At 38.8% G+C, this 20423-nt stretch overlaps 1 protein-coding gene across 1 annotated transcript in view; it reads right to left on the bottom strand.

Moving 5' to 3' along the window:
* RELN (reelin) overlaps positions 1 to 20423 on the bottom strand; it is a gene marked incomplete at its 5' end in the record, with an annotated part of 120648 nt that overhangs the window by 81762 nt on the left and 18463 nt on the right. Inside the window, 2 exons of the mRNA XM_010141799.1 lie at positions 5787 to 6027; positions 8762 to 8858. Of these exons, the coding sequence (XP_010140101.1) occupies positions 5787 to 6027; positions 8762 to 8858 (338 nt within the window). The remainder of the gene's footprint in view (positions 1 to 5786; positions 6028 to 8761; positions 8859 to 20423) is intronic.

The raw sequence follows: 20423 nt of genomic DNA, 5'->3' as shown, positions 1-20423 counted from the left end.
CAGGAATGACTCTCAAATGAGGACCAGCAGGAAGCTTGCTCACCTCTTCCCAGGAAGATGTGGTGGATAAGAGCTCCTGCAAGGCAAAGCAGCTGGCCCACAGACCAAATACTGCCTTGCTATATCTTCTTCAAAAAGTAAGAGTCTTGTCGGAAGCACCTGTATCTGTGTAATTTTGATCAATATAAAGTCATAGCAATTTCAAACTGCGATTTTCACACTGCATACCTAGAGCATCATCTTTTCTCCTGTAAACAAAGGTATTTGATCTGATTCAGACGATGGGTACCTCAGCCCTTTTCAAAACAAGAATTTAAAACAAAAAAATTGGAAAAAAAAATCTTGTTCATTCCAGCACAAGCAATTAAACCCAACAGAGCTATATATGGAACATCAGGATGTTTGTTTTGAAAGAAGACTATCCAATGCCATTCCTATTAATTAACAGGGTATTCAGACATTTGGAAATCTGCTCTGGAACTGTGGTGTGGGGAGAGTAGCTTAATCAGCCTTTCTTTTTGCCAAACTCCTAGGCCTTAAGGGGCTTACTGCATCAGGGTGTTGGGATCAGGAGGTTTCCGGGATTTACAGGTCTTGTCCATGAGTGTGAATAACATGTATAGGGTCCCATTCTATGGTACTAAACCCAGTTTGCTCAGTAAGGTTGGCACAGACCTCCCCTCCTCGCCCCATCCCGTGCTATGCCAGGCTGCATGCTCGCGGCTCAACAAGACAGAAACCTCAGGTATAGACTCCAAGTCCTGCAGGCCAAACAAACCATGCTGACCAGCTGGACTCCAAGCTTCCGCCACCAAGTGAAGAGCAGCTGCGACTACTGTGAGACAGCAATTCTGTAACTTGAGTCTTCTCAAAGGCAAGAAGTGTCACTGAGTGAACACACTGTGACCAAACACATCGCTGCTCTAGTGTCTGTAATGATCTATATTGCTTTTCCCCAGAGGTGGAACTATTCCAGAGACGGGTGGTTTGGTCTCAATGCTGTCTTTATGTAATGAAAGCACTGCAGAGACATGAACTACAAGACTGCTGAAACTGAGTCCTTTCTCAACCACAATTTTTGAGCTTGCACATCTGATCTTGGACCAGGACAATCAGAGAAAACTAAGATGAGGTCGCTTTTCTGTTCTATAGGAGTAGAGATCATAGAGGCATTTCGGAAGGGGAGAGATTTAAGCTTTCCTCCCAATTAGCTATAAAGTCTTGAGGTTCACAGACCTTTAACAGCTCTCAGAGCATAGAACTGCTTCATATATTTCAGCAGTCTCAACCACCAGTGCAACATCCCAACCATGCTTGGCTGCAAGGCTGTGCTTGCACTCAGAGCCGTCACTGAAATATTGAAATGCACTCAGGAATTTATCCTGTTCAACACCCTTCCACACAGTCCAAAGCAGATAAATATATTCCAGTGGATCCAATTAATCTCCTAAGGGTTGCTTGGCCTTGCTAACAGTGTGTTTCTTGTCTTTTGCTGTTTTCTTTGGAACCAAACCGTACAATTTCAGTGGCTTATCTCTCAGCTTGCCTCCTGTCTCAGTAGCCAGGTCCAGCTGCGTCTGCAACCAGGCATGTGCTTTCAAACGAGTAGCAACTGCTCCTGAGCGCAGCAAGAAACGTAATGAAATTCCTGGCCCAAGCTCAAGCAGACCAGGAGAGGAGGAGAAATTGCTTTCAAAGCTGGATCAGGCAAGTTCCCACAAGTGCTGATTGAGAACACAGTGTCCAAATCCACCAAAATCGAGTAAACACGTTGGTGCACAATCACTGTTAATGCTTGCACTGCTCGTTCCTGTGACAGAACCCATCAGAGAACCTAATCCAGGACACAGACAGCAGTCTTCATGGTAGCTCTTTTCTTCATTTCAACTTTTTACCTTATTAATCTAAGCAGCTATTAATCTGAGCAGTTTTACCAGCAAAACTCCCGGATATGTAGTGTTTGCTATTTATTTTAGTAGACCTCAAGTACTACCAAAGTAAACCTTCTACAGAAAATCCTTTTTCTTTGCAAGTTGATAAGCATCTAACAAGAGTAAGTACCAAGTATGACCAACAATTTTAAAAGCCATCTCCTGAGCAACAATTGGAAAAGAACTTGCTAAACCACATCAGACTATGTGAGCAACAGAAACATTTATTCTAAACTTAATGCTTAGCTTTACTAACTGAGTAACCCACTAAGGCAACAAAAAGGTGTTTAATGAGAATTCTCTTAAAAGGTTTGGGGTGGCTGAAGGGATGAGTGGGGTGTGCAATTCTGACGTGCTAGGACCATAATGATAACTGCGTTAGGCCAGGGACCATTCTCTGGCCTTGAGTGCACATGACACAACAGAGTTTGCATCCACCTGGGCAAACTCTCTCCTCCCAGAGGAGTGGTGTTATCCCTGCGGCGTACTGGAAACAGTCCATGGCCCAAATGTTAGCGTACATCCCTTGAAGATAATGCCTGGGAGGCTGCACAAGCCAAAGCCAGACAAGGGTGTGTTGTAACAACTAAGGTGTGCAAGATCACAGCCTCATGAAGCAAACTCTTGACTGCTTCATTCACTACCCTTGATGTGCCACAGAACATCCGAGGAGAAGGCTCCACCCTATAAGAATGCCGGATGAGGCAGTCCTCAAGTAAACACAGAAAGAGAAAAAGTAAATGCTTAGAGAAAGACCATTTTTACTCCTTTTTCTACCAGAAATAATTATTTATTTTTGAACTCTTCTTTCGACTCCGACTGCCAGCAGGATGATCTATCTCAGAACGGCACTGCCCTTCAGCATGAGAAATTTGCAATATCAATTATTCTGGGTGGTGAAAGGTGATGAGCAAGGAAGGGTGAATACAGAAAATAACCTCAGTAAATGGAAGAAATTTAAAAATATTATTTTTCTTGTTTCTTTTTGATTTTCTTAATAAAATTACTTATCTTCATGGCACAAGTTAGGAAAAGAATTGACCTACATTTTTGTACATAACAATAAAAACTGAGTTAGATAAAAAACATCAGAAATGCGACTGCTTGTTGGCATTGTCAAGGACACTTGTAAGGAAAAGTGCTGAAGAAAGCCAGTGAAGAATTTAACACAAACTTCAGGAAAGATTTTTGAGACCATTTTATCTAAAATACTAATTGACAAAGAACAGGAAGATAGGAATTGAAACTTGTATAGCACAAACAGGCTTTGATGGCAGAGAAAAAGTCTCATCAATTTGAAATGCAGTTTGTCATAGCGATAGACTATGAGTACGGGAACTTCTTCAGAAAGCACATGGGTGAGAATTGTAAAAGGTAGCACAGTATAGCAATGAAATTTGTGGCCCTTAGTAAAAAAAGAAAGTAAAAGTCTAAAATTGCTATACAGACTTTCTGAACAAACACAAGGACTATTTAACAAATTTTAGATGTCTGGAAAGCAAAAGAACTTGTATGAAAAAAGAGAACTAGAATTAGCTTTGGTGGAAACTATCCCTGTAACCCTGTCAGGGTTTCTCCAATGTTATTTGGCAAGCCAATGTCTTTGGCTATGATAGAGAAATCTCCTGAAAACTTCCCCCAGTTTCTATGAACTCTTGCAGCCTGAGAGCATTAGCAATATTGGGAACCCTGTGAAGATGTACCACCCATTGCTGATGTCATCACACCATCACACTGGCTAAGTTATCTATCTGTCTGCTGTGAAATGCGGCTTGAAACAGAGGTGACTGGTGTGTGCTTACATTTAAAATGTGATGTAATGTCATTAGCATAGTGTACAAAGACTCTCATCTTTCTATGTATACCAAATAGCGTGTTTGCAATGAATTGTGATTAGAGCTATGCTCAATGTTTTAAAGAAAATATTGGAAGTTTTTGTAAATTTTTATATAATGTTCCAATCCTGAAAAACACAAAAAAACTTTCTGAAAAAATTGTTCTTGGTTTGATAATGATACCTCAGGTATGATAATGATGTGCTGAATCTGATGTAAATCTTGACCCAATTTATAGTTTTATTTTTGACATAACATGAAATTCATATTGTAAAATCTGTTCAAATCTTATTTGGCAAGGCTGTTTCTGAAAATTGTGGAAAAAACTGGAACAAAAATCTTAAAAATTAAATTTGAGTTCAGGAGTGCTCTGGTGACAATCTAGACACACTAAAAATGTTTGAAATAACTATGGGGTCCCATGAAGAATAAAAGCCCTGCGTCACACATAGCTTTAATCCAGGGTGGCTAAACCACAGCCTTACACGTTGCCTTAACCTGCTGTAAATGGCTACACACAGCCAAATGTCAGCTGGGAACAGACAGCTGCACATTTCACTTGTCCATAAAACAGATGACCTTGGAGGAATAGTGGGTTGGTGAATCTTCACTCGTGTCTCATATAAGGCTTGAGCTCAAGTGGGATTTCTGTCTGGAAGCACTAAGGGATCTCTGAGTTTAGGTCCCTTGTCTTTCGTGTAACTAAAGTTGTGTATTGACACACTCTGGCTGAATTTAACCAAACACACCACAGGAAGGATAATTAAAACCATCACACCCCCCCACCCCCCAAACCCAACAACAAAATCAACAACAACAGCAACAAAAGAGAGGTTTACTTGCTTCACTTTAGGTAGTGTTTAGGTTTGGCCAGCTGAGAAGTAACTGCACTAAGAAAGTGCATTAATTGTTGTTTTGTTTTGCTTTCACACCTTCAGATGTGTGGGCTTGATTTCAAAATCCTGAGCTAAGTCTGACCACACAACAAATGTGAACTGATCACAGAAGATGACTTCATTAAATACGTGGGACATTATTTGATTCTAAAATCTCATGTGAAAACTTTATGGTTGTAATTTAAATGATCTTACTGAAGTAAAAAATGGTCAATATGCAGGTACTATGAGTAGATCAGTGGGAGTATTTATTTCAAAAAAGATTAATCTGAGGCCATTCATATCAGGTTCTGTGGGGAAAAGATGAGGCCATAACCAACCTCTCACTGTCCTCAGTATTTGACACCTGTTTCCTGTGCAAAATCATTGCCAGAATCATAAATGAACCTCGACATCAAAACTGCCTTTTTTGTGAATGAAAAATAGGATGGAAACAGAAAGTCATCTGCTGTTTGACTTCTGTCTGCTTGGAAATGCAGAAAGCGAGATTTCAACTGATTTCCAGATGTTGAAAAACTCTGCATCTGAAGGAACTTTGGCACAGAGATCTTATAGGGCTCCTTAGAGTTTTTTCCAAGGTTGTATTACCTTGTTGGATTTCTTATCAACACAGGATCTTACCTTAAGAGAGACTTTTAAGGAGAAGCCACTACCTGAACACATGCTGCAACAGAGTTGTGATAATTACAGTCGGAAAAAGTGGGAAACCATAGTTTTTTGTGATGGTTTGTGATGAAGCCAGTAGTGGTAACTGACCAACACCATATAAACACCAGATAAACAAACAGATAGATTTCAAAATATCTGCTGGAGAGACTTGATTTTGTTTCAAAAATATTGCACTGTTTTGCTAAAAGGAAGTTGTATCTCATTTTCTGTTTCTTGATCTTTGACATGACAGTATAAACTGTCATTTGGTTTTGGTCAAAGTAGAGAAGTTGCATTGTTCTAGAAAGCCCCAATGGGACAGAGAAAAGGTAAAAACAATGGGAAAAAGTGCCCAAATCTAGAAGCAAATGGGGTGGTCTCAACACCCTTGTGTTTTCAGAGTTTAGTTAGGTGTTACTGTCTTCTTCTACATACAAGAGTAATGATAACACGAAGCCATAGAAATTCAGACTAACCTTAACTGTGGCCCCAGGAAAGAAAAGCCAATTGCCAGTATCCACAGGATCAAGATTATCTTCTAACACAACTTTTCTGTGAGCAGCGTTTATGATCAAGATGTTGTCCAATGCCCAACAGGCTTCATAAACATCACCAGCATGGACGTAATCCTGTTTCCACTGAAAATGGATGTTGTCCCCTTTAGCATCTTCAGGAAGGTACAAGATGTGGATGATTGTGCTGACATTGGAAGGGGCACTGGAAAACAATGATATGGGATTAGACCATAGAGACATAGCCAGGAACACTTTTACCTCATTTAACACATTTACCAGGCGTGACACAACTGTGCTGATGATCAGATGTGCGGAGATCGGAAAATACCTGCCCTGAAGCAGAGTACCACTGTGCCAGGCAGTGCACATCCAGCCCGAACAGACAGCCTTGCTTCAAAGAAAGTTGGAGCTAATGCAATAAATAACAGATCAATGCGGATGTCTGGAGAGCAGGAAGAAAGTGCAGGGCAACATTCATACTTGATGCTGGTGGCAGATGCAGGTGACTGGGTGTTGTTAGGTATTTTGCGAGTGTGGCCAAAAGGAAATGTTAAGGAAGCAGTTTACAAAAAGAGGTCTCCCAAAATGTGATTTCTGAGCTTTCACCAAAAGAAACTCCTGACTTCTGGTGCCTCGGTCCCTTATAGATCTGGACTTAGCAGAATGGCTGGAGGGAAAAGCTGGGAATTTTCTCTGCCAAACATGCCCTTCCAATCCCACACCCCTGCTGTCAGGAAAATTCTGCAGATGCAGAGGGACAGCTTGCCTTTTTCCCATGGTCTTCTTCAAGAACAAGACAGAAGAAACAAACCATTTTCTTCTGCCCTGCTGCTGAAAATGTGTGGAGGAGAGGCAGACCTGGAGTATTAGCATTAGGCAATGATCAGAGCCTTGAGCTCTGCTTCCCACAGCTGTTCTCAGCACTGCGGAAGGACTGAGGCTCACCCCGAGCTCTCGGTGAACATTGCTAGTGGCAATGAAAGGACTGAGCACTGTGTGCAAGGAAGGGATGCTGAGATTTATATTTTTTGTTTTATTAATCACCCAGCAAGGAATTAGCTACATTCAAACCTCAGGTTGCAAGGAGTTACAAAATTGGGGTTTGCGAGATGTCAGATACTCAACCTTGCCTTTGCCTTGGTAGCAGCGCTTTGGTAGGCAAAAAGTTGTTCAGAGACAATCCAGAGCTTTTGGGGAAAAAGGCCTTTTTTAGGGAAAAAAGAGCTTGCTTATATAGCAGAAAAATAGGGCAACTTCTATTTGTAAAGCAAAACATTAGAGTGTAGTGAAATGTTGAAAAGCAACTATATTTATCCCATAATCACACCCAGAATCTGCCCCCACAAATCACTCTGCACTTGATAAACGTTATGTCTGTCACCCTCCACCGCACCACTGCTCTGAGACGTCACCCTCGCTTCTCCCTGAGCTCACACACAGCACCCACCTTCTCTGAGAGACCCTTTCCCTCCCATCTGGGAGTCCATAGTTGAAATCCCACTGACACAACAAACATCAACACACCACCTTCTCTTCACAGCTGTCCTCCTGTCCCACCTCTGCCCAGTTCTCCTAACCATTTCCTGGAGCTGCATGTAAGTGCAGCAGAAGCTGCTGAAGCGCTTTCAAACAAGTGCTGTAATTCATACAGACCACAGGAGAAATGAGCATCCTTTCATAATTCATCCTCTCCACTTTGCACAACATTGCTCTATTGACCTATTTTCAACTGCTGACTCCAGCAGTCAAAGTTAAAACAACACAGATCAAAATGCAAATGCATTAACTTCAAAAAATTTGGTTTTCAAGGGTTTGTGTTTGCACCATTACAACTCTTGGCAGAGCTAAGGGTGAGTGAACTGGTGTTATGGACTAGTTGCATAATTCTGCGTCAATGTAAGAAAAATAAAAGATACTTTGCGGTTATGCTGAGCCAACTCCAGTGGCTGCAGTGAAGTTGCTCTTGCTTTTTATTTTTCTGAGATAAGAATTAGCACCATTTGTTTTACTAGAATTGTTCATAATTTGTGCCTTTGTCAATGAAATTGTAATGCCACTCCCTCAAGGAGTGGAAGGATGAGATACTGAACTCCACAGGCTTGCAGTTAGAGTTTTGCTAACTCCTCAGAAATCAAGGATCCTTTTGCTGTGCAAATTGTCTCAATGGACTGAAAATAGGCTCAAGAAAATCTCCGGTGTGGCACAGACACTAAGGTAATGCATGAAGTTGGGCTGAGACGCTATGAGGACATTACATAAAACTGGTATTTTTTCTTCCCCAGTTGTACTTGTATAACTGTGTATTTATGCTGATGCACGAAATACCTTTCCTAGTATTATTTAAAATGAGGGTTCCGCTCTCTTACAAAAAATCCATCTCCAACACTGACTCTATCTTTAAGGTGTGCATATTACAATAAAAGATTTTGAAATCCCCATTCATAATCCTTTGAGCTTTCGTGTAAACCACTTTGTTTAAAAACAAAGCACCATAATCATGTTATTATAAGAGTGTTAGGAGTCAAGTGTTCATATCAAACTACGAACTATTTTTATTGAAAATTTTATCCTATCAAACTTGTAGCACTATGAATTATGGCTCCTGCTGACATTAAAAGCAGTGCTGAAATGCAAAAGTCATAAAAGTTTTGTTTTTTCAGTTGGCTGAACTTGCTGGTTATTGGAATTGCATTTTAACTCTGAAGTCATTCTCTTCCTTACCTCCCTCGTAATCAGTGGATGGAACTGTGATTTACCAGACCAGTGGCAGCTCTACAGTTAGCTTTAGTAACCCTAATTTCACTCTTCATCTTTTAACATGTACGAAGAAGTGAGAACTGAAAAGTTAACAATTAAAACAAGTTTTAAAAGAACAAGGTTTAAACACCACCTGCTCAGCCAGAAAGCATGGAAATGATTAAAAAGCTGTAACAAACCTAATTTTCTCCAGCTGAGTCCAATCTGCAGAACTGTTCTTACTGTAGGACACGGTGATGCTGGGATCTGAGTAACTAAAGCGACACGAACCTGATCCTAGGAAAAGCAATAAAATGAGAAGCGTTACGACACAATGAAGCAATAAATGATCCTCCAATAACCACAGCTGCTGACTGCGCCTTTGCCACATCATCACTTCTCCTGATTTTAAAGCTCTTTGATTGATGGTGAAATTTTCTGTGATCTGTTGCTGAAAGTAAACACAAAATGATGCATGCTTTATGAGTCACAAATAAAGTAGAGATGATAAATCACAGCAGTGCCATGTAATCTCTCCAGATTTCCCAGGGGAAGCCAAGTAAATTACTCAACACCCCCCACTGCAGGAAAAAAACACCATATAATGTTTAAACAACACTTTATTAGAGAATGGTCCACATAGCAGAATTCATAGGAAAAACATTAAAAGACTGTTTTTCATACTGCTATATAGAAAAAAATATTCCTGAACTAAAAATACAGTAAGTGTCAGGAAAATCTGTACAGAATTACTTGAGCCAAGAGCAATTGTGCTTTAGGAATTTAAAAGAATAAAGACATTGCAAAATTATTTTAAGCGTGCCTGAAGAGAATTAAATTAAGAAATCATCCAATATACTCACTAGAGCCCATAATTAACAATAAACATTTGATTCCAGTCTGGGAATCTCAGAACACTTTACAAAAATGAACTAATTAAGCCTTACAGCACCCCTGCAAGGTACAGTAATATATTTACTTTTGATTTATAAAAGGGTGCCTTCTGGGTGTTGTCTCAAGTGATGAGCTTAATAATTAATAAAGGTGACAGTCAAAATAACAAAAACTAAGATTGAAAAATTCAGCCTAGAAAACACGATAAACAACTTGAGTGGAAACTGAATACACTAAAAATACTCGTCTTCCCCAGACGCCAGATAATTCTTCCATATCAGAAAATTCAACAGCTAGTGAACCAGACAAATCCTAACCTGTGCTCCCAAGATCAACATTTCTACTTCATAAGCATGTTGAAAGGTGAGATTCAAAACAGCAGACATCAGCTACCTTCTATATCTAAGAGAAGCAGCTCTCAAACAGCACCTCTGATGGCATCAGGATGCTAGTGAGCACCGCAGCCTTGCTCACGGTAGGAGTGTGTATTATTTGTGCTATCAGTACTACGTTATGTTTATGTGTGCTTTAGATATATTCAGTCACACTGAAAGCCGTGTATATAGTTATATTTATATATGTATAAATGCACATACATACGCAGAGGTGGAAGCTGCTGACCATAAAATACTGTGTTTTTCCAACTTGGGGTACTTATTTTTGTAATGAAATAAATGGCCTGATTAAAAAGGTGTTAACCACTTGTACAAGAGAACAGCTTACACATTTTAATGGGAACATATGTCATTAAGAACACCGCTTGCAGCCCAGACTCCCCTGAGGCACTTTGCATTTGCAGCTCTCAGCTCCCAGAACTGCTTTTCTACTCTGAGATACACATCACATACCTCTGCAGGGAGAAAACCACCCCAAAATACGGGATGAAATCCTGTCTCTAGAATTTTGCCTGATACATCAATTAGGATCCTGGAAGTGACCCACAAATTTGCTTTCTTTGTCTTTTACTGATGCTAAATTGTAAATAAAGGAACAGATACTTTTGAGCCACTACAGCTGCGGGTGGAACGTTCAGCTGGCCTGACACGTATTCTTGCTGTAACGAGGCACGGAATAATTAATATTGCAAAGGCAGCAGGATTTTGAATTACCAGCCATGTACCCAAAATGACTACAAAGCAACTGTCTGGTTATATTTTACTGACAAGACATTTTATTTCTATCATATTAAAACCAAATGATGTCAGGAAAAGCCTTTGCATTTCGTATTTGCCCATCTGCTGAGACAGTCTACTTTACTGAGTGACATCTGCTGTCATTTCCTACTTCTGTGGCATTTGGGAGATCCAACCTTTAATCACACTCATTCATTTTATTTCAGGGGAATTCAGTTCAAAAACCAGTGAACTTCAGCCAGTTTAACCACTTTGGCTGGCCAGAGGCTGTGAGGCAAAACAGCAACATACTGAGTTTTCTGTCAGACAGAAATTAAAGGAACATAAACAGTAAAAATAATCAGCAATATAGACTTTATAACGTGCCGTTTCAGTTAGTGTTACAATCAGTTTTTGGTACACTGCTCTTAAATAACACCAAGTTCAAATAAGCTGCTAAAAACAGGGAAAAGGCTATGTCTGCTGCCCCTACTGCAAGGACAACAGGAAATGAGTGTTCCCTGTCAGTACAATCAATATGAAAAATGCTGTCTCTTAAAGCTGAACACCCCCAAACTATGCAATGAAGATCAAAGTTATTGCTTAAGAGAAATGGGGCCACTGAAAAAAGGGCTTTTCAAGGTAGACATGGTATTTTACTTGTGTTAATGGAAAGGGAAGGATGGAGACAGAATGGAAAGGGGAGACAAGTGCTGGGTTTTATTATTTTAATAAACTGAATATTCTGTATTAAGATTAAAATTAGTTTGGGAAAGTCATCAATGTCAATGTAAGTAGCAGTTATGGGCTGTGATGACAAATGTGCTTTTACATTCTTGACTCAAAATCATAAGAGCAAGATTGTTTATCATTTAAGTATCTCATTCTGTGAAACATGAACCAACAATAAAAAAAAAAGAAATTCATCCATTTTAAAAAATCATAAATGTCCAGGCATTATTCTTTGCCATCTTCCGTAAATATGCAAGAACCAGAGGGATCTGGTGCTTGTGGCTTTTACAAAAGCAATATTAATCTTAGCTTACATTAAGAGTTTCTTCCCAAGAAAAGGGAGGAAGGTGAACATACAACTGCGCTCCAAGACAGGGTTTACTGAGAAGGTATTGAAGGCCACTGGCTTTCTACATAATTTTCAATACGACTTTCTATATTCCCGTTACTTAATACTATTATTACTACTACTCCTTATTACTATTGTTTCCATAATCCTAAACTAGAGTTATGTAAATAATTTTGTAGAAATATGCAGTTTGGATATTTGCCTCTACTTTGACCAGCAAACCTATAATCGGTGAACAAACAGATAATGAAAATTCATGTAGTAACATCACAGGAACTGAGGGTGAATTCAGTGGGGAAGGGAGGTGTCCTTCACACTGCTTCCAGAGATGGTAATAAACCATTTGTCAGCTCCGAGCAGAGCAGCAGGGGCAAGATGTCATGCTGTAAATCTTCATACCCTCCTGTCCTCCAAAGGAAAGGTTGTACAAGATGACATAAAACCTTTTGAATGGGATTAGAATAGGCTTGTTTTAAATCAAGAATGTCTAAGTTTTGAATTATCCATGAAAACGAGTAATAAAACATGCACAATGACTACCATAAGGAAATCTACATTAACAAGTTACTGCATTAGAGGAAAATACCATTTTTTTTCTTAAGCCAAGTATGTCACAGCAAACCTGATGCCTTGGTGAGGGTATTGCTAGGTAAATCTGACTAGAGTTAGGATTATGTGAAGGGAGTAGGGGGAACCCAACCACCCCCCAGCGAAGAATAGCCTACATCTTTTCTCTACATATGTATAGGAAAGCTTGTCTTTGGGTTTCAGGAAGGAAGTATTTTTCTTTGGAGTTAATTTACTCCTTTTGATAGGCTTCTAGATGAAGTTCACAGACTCTTAAAACTTTTGGAAAAAAGCTAATGTAGAGACAACCTACATGAATTTAATTTTAAATGATACATTTGAAGCTCGGACAGCAACTTCTTCTGTTATCAAAAATGATGAGCAGCTTGTGATATGAACCCAGTTATTTTCATATACTGAATATTCTGAAACACTAATGTATTTGAAACACTAATGTATTTGGCTTGTGCTTTATATGCCTGGATTTTGCCCCAAGGCAAATTTTAATAAAATAAAATTTGTTCAAAGTTGAATACAGACACTGATGCTCATGGAGGGGGGTTTTGACTGGCAGAACGTGGGAATGCTAAACAGCTCCTGCTTTGTTAATTCTACCTAAACCAACTAGGAAAGAATAGCAAAAGGAAACAAAAGCGTGCTTCTTAATTGATTTGCTGCTTGTTTGATTTGCTACGGGATTGGTAACCCCTAGCCAGGACCTGACTAGCACTGACCACTTGCAGCATGTTCGACAGAGATGGTCATGACTTTTTGCCTTTGTTTTGAAAGTCTTGTTAAGCTGATTTTGGTTTCCTTCAATGCCATCTAAAGTACTGGTGAATATATTACCTATGTTATTTTTTAAACTATCATGTAGGTTGTTAAGGGTCGAGGACATAGGTAGAAGTAGTAAGAGCATAGTATTTCAGGAGAGATGTTATGAAGTCACTTCATATCAAGCATTTGTATCCAGGTATTTAGGTATTTGTATCCAGGTTGAAAATGGCAGACAAAATTAATTCTTCTTATGGCTTTGCCTCCAACTGTGTCAGATTTACAGAAACCCAAATCAAATGGCTGTTGGTCTTTAAGATTTTTTAACAACATTGATTAGAAACTGGTGTTTTGCTGAGATAAAACTGGGTGCCATCTGCAAGGGAAGCAATATTTTGCTCCTTATAGATTGTGACATCCTCCGTCTCTTGACAGCCTCTTGATAGTTCCTGCAAGTGCTTCTGAGGATAAGCAGATGAGATATCTAACGCTGGCTTTAAGGAGAAAGAATGAGTCTAATGTGGAACTGAACAAGAAAAATTCACACACAAAAAAACCATAGAAGAGTGTGAATTGTGGTCTGACTGTGACCTGAAAAACAAAAGGGAGCAGAAAGGAATCCTGTTTATCTGATGCTAGAAGATTTCTTTCATTCATTTTCTTAATGTGTAATGATTAGTGTTTGCTAAGGATTATGATTTGCTGGTAGCGCTTGAATTAAGCCAAACTGTACAGTATAAATTACTAGTGGACAAATTTGGCTGCCCTGCTAATAGGTTTTTTCCAAATTAATGAACCATACAATTTGGCGTAATTAATGCTCCAAGGACCCTAATTTTTTTTAGATGTATTTTATATCAGATTCTGTTCAAGAACCAGATGATTTTGACCATGTTAAAAGATGGAAAATTTTGTGCTGGATAGACCAGAAGCACTGGTACAAAAATATAGCACTCCCTGAACATCCCATTCTGCCTCTGCAAACTTGCTCAAGAAGTCACATTTTAATTTTTCCTTGAAGCCACAACTTCAAATTTATTTACAAGAGTGATTTTTAATTATGACATATTTCAGATCTTTAGATTATTTTTAAAAGGTTTGTCTTTGTTTATAGAACAAGTTCAGAGTACAAATAAATATTTTAGGTGTAAAAAATCTTCACAATAAAAGCTGCGAGAACTGTATTCAATTTTATAATTTTATTCTACCTTTTCTTGGAAAGAGTTAAGTATTTGCGTTGCTGGCTAGTTTTTTATCTCTTGTGAGAAGAGAATTTTGACTATCTGTGCCCCTGTTTGTGTTCTGCTAAACAATCTGAAATAAATACCTGACATTAGAAAACAAAAATATCAATTGTGTTTGTCTTTGGTAAAAATCAGATCTACTCTAACTTTAGTGAGAATTATGTAGTTTGAAATACGAAGTCTCAACTGTTTATTTTCTGCAGGTTTCAGAAAACGGTGAACTTTTGTTCCACTGGTAGCTTTAGGCTATTGCTCCATTTTAGAAATGCTGGGTAGTTAACATCTAAATAAAAAAAAGGGTTGAAAAACATGCTTTTAGCCCCCACCATAAAATTGTAAAAGATGAGAAGAATAACTAGTAAATGCATTTGATAAAAATTAATCAGAAGGACTTCACAAATTAAGTAATTAAAATTAATCAGAGGTCAAACCCCCAGTGGGTGGGGCCCTGAGTGAGCTGTCCTCACCCAGAGGGTAGTTCCAGTCAGAGCGTGGAGGGAGGGATGGAGCAGATGAGCTCCCACGGTCCCTTCCTACTCACCTCCTTTCAGTATTCCCAATAGCAGTGAATGTACTTTTTTATTAATTAATGCAGCTAATTTCCTTTAGATGAGAAGTAAGGAAATACTTACATGTCTCAACTTCCTCTTAGTCTATTTATATTCAGAGATATAATGTGCTTCCTGTGCTCACAACAAATTTCTTCTCTTCTAATGAACGACATCAGATCAGAATTCATATTGCTTTTTTTGCTGAGAACATTAAGGAGACAAATTAAGCTAGGCAGAAAGCTGTATTTCCCTTATTCCAGTTTCCAGTTTATTCCGATGTTAAGATACTCAGCTATTTATAGCATCTCTTTCTGAGACACAGCCAGCAGGTATGTGCTTGGGTAATGTGTCTGTTGCCAAATAGATAATTACATGATGCTTCTAAATTTAATCATGTTCTTAAGTGCACTAACATCATATAAAGCACCTTGCTGAAGGCAAAGTGAGCAAACTTGTGAAGACCCAGTTGTAAGGGACACCCAGGAATTACAGCTACTGAAACAATAGTATCATTAACACCCAGAAATACTCTTACAGGGGTTCTTGAATGTCTGACCAAGTAGTAAGCCCTGTGTTCAGTACGCATTTTCTACCGGTACACCCAAATTGTATGCTTCAACGTTATTACCGTTAAATGCTTAAGGCCAGATTATGTGGAGACTCTCTAAGTGAGAGGGTGACTTTTCAACGAATCTGGGCAAAATTTGAATTATACCATCTTAAACTTCTAGTTGACTAGTTCAGTATACTGATATGTATGGGTAAGTAGAAAGGGGCATTTTGTTTAACAGTTCAACAGCCTGGGTCAGCTGTGAAGATCAATAATCAAGAAAATCAGCACCATAAGGTGCTGATAAGGGTGTTAAAATACCACAGGAAGGTACAGGTACAACCAGTTCGTTCTACAGAGGCAGTAGAAAACACGCATTGGTCCAAAGAACTGCTGTGTAGAAAGAGGTATCTTGAATACAAAAATTTTGAAGTCCTTTCCTGGCTTGCTTTAGCAAAATTCACTGGCACAAAGAAAATCTGTGAAATATTTTTTTTCAAACCAGTTGCTGAGCAGAAGTGTCTCTCTTCTGAAACCCTTTAAAACTGATTGCCTGCCTCTGACTTCATATGTGGATAGATAATAATTAGTTTGTCAAAACCTTTTTTCTTTTCACAGTTCCTGATGGGCTTTTCTATTTTTATCTGCTTTTGCTTTCACGGAAACCCACTCTCTTGCCCACTGGAGAAAGACCTGGGAGCATTTTGTTGAGGTGGGAGCTCTGTTCCACACCCTCCCCACCCCGCCACCGCTCCCTGGGAACTACAGATGCTTTGTTGTTTGAGTTAATTCAAAAATGGACAATTTTAATCATACAGAAGTGTTATCCTTATACAATGATATGAGCAGGATTAAGATGAAAGTCAGTCTGTAATCCAGCATTTATTATTTGCAGCAACCAATTCCATAATGGCCCGCGTTCAAGTGTGAGGCAGTGGCTCGGCCACCTGCCCTGACTCTGAATCCGGAGGCTCGCTTTATCTTTTCTGCTTTTCTCTGTGTAGTAAATCTGTAACGCTCACATTTTAATTCCTAACAGTGGCAGAGAATCCCCGATACAGAAGTAATAAAGACAGTATTTCATTGCAACCTCGGGCTAGCCAAAACAACACAAATCATTTCTCCCCAAGGCCATTAAAATGCCTTTCAAACAGGGCATTAACTTTAAACCCCGGTTTCAATCTAGACATTATCTAGGCAGCCCCTCTTGTATAACTCAGCAAAATCAATAAACACCACCTAACATTTCCATACGCTATGTGAAGTGGGCTAGATGATGTTACTTACCTGTCTTATTCTTTCACAGTAGATGTAATTTATAACCTATGCATCTACACAAAGGACTTGTCTGCCAGGAAGGTGAAACTTGTAGGTTTTATGTCAGGCAATATCAAATGGCGATTTGATTGGTGAGTCAAAAACCTTAGTATTTTTTTATCAGATGGAAAATGGGAAATGAAACAAGCAGAAGAAATGCAGAATGACTGGTGAATGACACCAGTTTTGGCATTGAATTGTTTCAAATTCTCAAGCTTTTCCCAAATGTAAAGGAAATCAATTAGGACAAAATAACCTGGGGGTTCAGATACACTCAGTGCTCTGTTCTCATTGCTTAGAGGGTTCTGCATCTGAATACAGCAACAGTCAAGCTTCATTTCATAATCTTAATTTCTTACAGAAGAAAATTTGGGTGACTGAAGGACGTCATCCATGCAGGTGGCTAAAGTGCAGGAGATGGCTCAACATGCACAGAACATGTCACCACAGTTGCTACTGTGAGGTTTTAGGGGTTTTTTGTTCAGCTAACAAGATAGTGAGGTATTTAAAGGATTAAATACTCTTCCATGCTGAATTCAGAAGGGACTTACTTTTCCTGTTGGTATTTCTCTAGAGACCTATGAATGAATTTTTATAGGAATTCTGAAGGGAATTGCTCATGTCTGTCCCATTCTGCTGAGGGCAAGCTCGGTGCTACCTCATGAAGTGGCTATTACAACATTTGTCAGTCACCTGATAGCTTTTGCTAATTGTAAAACTGACTAAACAAAACAGGAAATTGAGAGAAAATGATCAGCAATGGTTCCTCTCAGCCAGATCTGTGGCCTATTTAACAAAACATGTTTGGATGTATGAATTTCTATTGAGTGGTCTGAATCCAAGCAGAGGATAAATAGATGGCATAAAAGCAGCACCGTCAATACAACAGCTGCCACCAGAACTGAATTAAAATGTGATAAAAATATAAATTATAAGTGCCTTCAGTCTGTTACATGGGGCCAAATGCAGTTATCGTTCAAGCAGCTGAGCCAAAGTGGAGTCGGGATGTTTCGAGAAGGAGTCACTGTCCCGCGCAGATGTTCTGCAGAGACCTCCAGATGCTGCTCTAGAGGACAACCCTGAGAGACTGCTATTTCCTTCACAGAAATATATGGGGATCAGTGAATCATCTGCGCTATTTATGTAATTAGATAATTTTTGTAAGATTATTTTTGTCCATCATGGTCTTTTATTTACCGAGGTTAATAGGGAAGCAAATGTGTTTTCTGGAGCATAGAAGCTCCAGACTAATCCAGGTAAGACTAATCCACAGGGCACATTCAACAACTATTATTAATAATAATAATAATATTCTGTATATACATCAGGGCAAAAAAGAAATATTTCCATTATCTATGCGATGAATTACATTTTATAATTTAATTCTGCAAGACTCAAACTGGTAATGAAGTCAAATTGCCACTACAAAATGTAGGAAAAAAACTAAGTCTGGAAAAAAATAAATATTTTTACTAAAGCTAATAAAAACTGTCTGTGCTTTGTCTTCAACAAACATTAGTGAGACACTTAGCCCACAGATCCGCTGACTAAAACAGCTCTCATGTAGACACTAGCAACCTTGGTAGATCGAGAAGAGTAGTAGATGATGCCGGGTTAATGATTTACTAGCCTGATGTCTTAGGTCGAGACGGGACATAACATAAAAACCCTTTGGGGCCGTTATGTCAAAGATCTGCCTCCAAATCAATGACCCTTACTCAAATGCTAATCAAAAGCAATCAATAACATGTTTTAAATAGTTTTCTCCATTACACTCACAGAGGACTGTGAAATCAGCCAGCATTAAAAATAGACTGTAAATTAATCAAGCCACATGGAAGTTCTTGGTATGTGCACCTTGTAAACAAGATGACAGTATAAGTATAAAGTCATCACAGGTGATACAATTACTCCTCAGTACAGCTGATGGTCTGGTGGATTTACGTTCAAGAAATTTGAAGTGAATACAGGGGTGATTTCTCAACTAGAAAACAAAGTTGCATGAGTGGAAAGTAGAAAGTGTGTTGAACAAGATTGGAGAAATTATTAATTTTGTTACTGATTTTACTGATCATAAAATAAGATTGTCAAAGAAATGCTTATGCATGCAAAACCAGAAAGTTTAGTATTTTATTTCCAGGAAAGAGAGAAAATAGTGACACAGAGGGTACCCCTGGAAGAAGATCACCCAGAGTTAGTGGGGTTCTGCCCTCACCAAAACATCCTGAATAGTTGCATACCGATAACAACATTTCTTCAGTAATATTTTAACCATATTAAAAACAATAGATGCACACACTTATCCTTGCTGTAGGGTTCCATTAGGAAGATATTAAGGGAGATTGATAAACTGCAGGTATATTGCTTGTGATTGTAATAAATTGATTTTGTCTATATGGAACCCTGTAGATTTTGTCTGTGTTAAATATGGTAACCAACAATAAAATTGATCATATGATGGACGTTTAGACAAAATAAGTTGGAACAATGGAATGGGCTACAGCAACAGACGGCAGAAAAGTCACTGGATGAAGTGAAAGAAGCTACTCCTGAAGCAGCAGGAGAAAGGAGCTGTTCCTACTCTGCAGGTAAGATCCAAATGCTTCTGGTTCAAGACCAACGTGCGTATCATAAATGAGTGACCCGTCTTTTGAATAATACCTACTGGGATTTTCCTGAGGGGACAGAGTCCGTCTGGCAAAATCACAAAGAACTCTTCCAAATTAATACCTGCTACTAAAACCCCACACTGAAAACCGTTTTTAATGAAGATCGATGTGCTAGATGGGTGTTTTGCTACATATCAAGCCTTTTTTCTAGTAATAGCAGAGACTAACCATATAATCTATGCAGCAAAAATACCTAAGGAATTTCCAGTGTCAAGACTGTTTGTTGTCCAGACACCGAAGATCACCTTTGCTCATGCATGCTGCATCTCTAAGTCTTTCATGTTAACAATGAATAATGATCTCAGAGAGCAGCACTTGCTTTGCCAGTTCAGTAGCACCCTCAGTGCCCATGAGAACTTCAGGGACAGAAGATTATTATTTTATTTATTGCAGGCAGAGTTTTTCTCCATCATACCGAGTTTCTTGTACGACATTTCACTTGTCAAGGTGAACACACACTCCATGTATGCTATGGTCTTGCCACTTTAAACATGAAGCATAAAAACTGTGTCAACATGTACAACTACCGGACAACATGTAGTTGTCTCAGACTTTCTGCACATCCCTTTCTGGATGCTAGGAACTCTGGCATTACCATCATTAAGCTAACAGAAAAGTGTTTTGGAAGACTGCAGTGAGCACAAAAGAAAAGAGAGTACAGTTAACTTTTCTTGATACGGCATAGGCACAGGCACTGATAGATTTCAAGCTTTACCCCACTTTTCTTGATTTCTAAATAAGATTTTACATACTTTTACAATTTCTTTTTTATATATCAGCTCTCTCTAAAGTTCACTGCAGTCCTTTGTAGGTAATTAAGTAATGCTTATATAATCATAGTAGTTCTATGACAAGATCTTAATGAATAAGAAAGCAAATCATCAAATTGTGCTGGTTTCTGTGTATTATACAGCAGTGCACAGTACTGATAACAGTGAGCTGCTGTGAGATTTCATTCTTAGGGGTTCATGCAAATTATTTTTCCCCTTTGGACCATATTACTTGGTACCTTTTGTATTTCATTTCAAATCATCTTTTGCACTAAACCGAAGCCAATGCCACACATACGAAATGACCATAACTCAGCTAAAATCAATTAGGGA

This window comes from Buceros rhinoceros, unplaced genomic scaffold (genome assembly GCF_000710305.1).
Source record: "Buceros rhinoceros silvestris isolate BGI_N320 unplaced genomic scaffold, ASM71030v1 scaffold2268, whole genome shotgun sequence".
NCBI classification, from domain to species: Eukaryota; Metazoa; Chordata; class Aves; order Bucerotiformes; family Bucerotidae; genus Buceros; species Buceros rhinoceros.
This window is presented reverse-complemented; position numbering and strand designations above follow the sequence as displayed.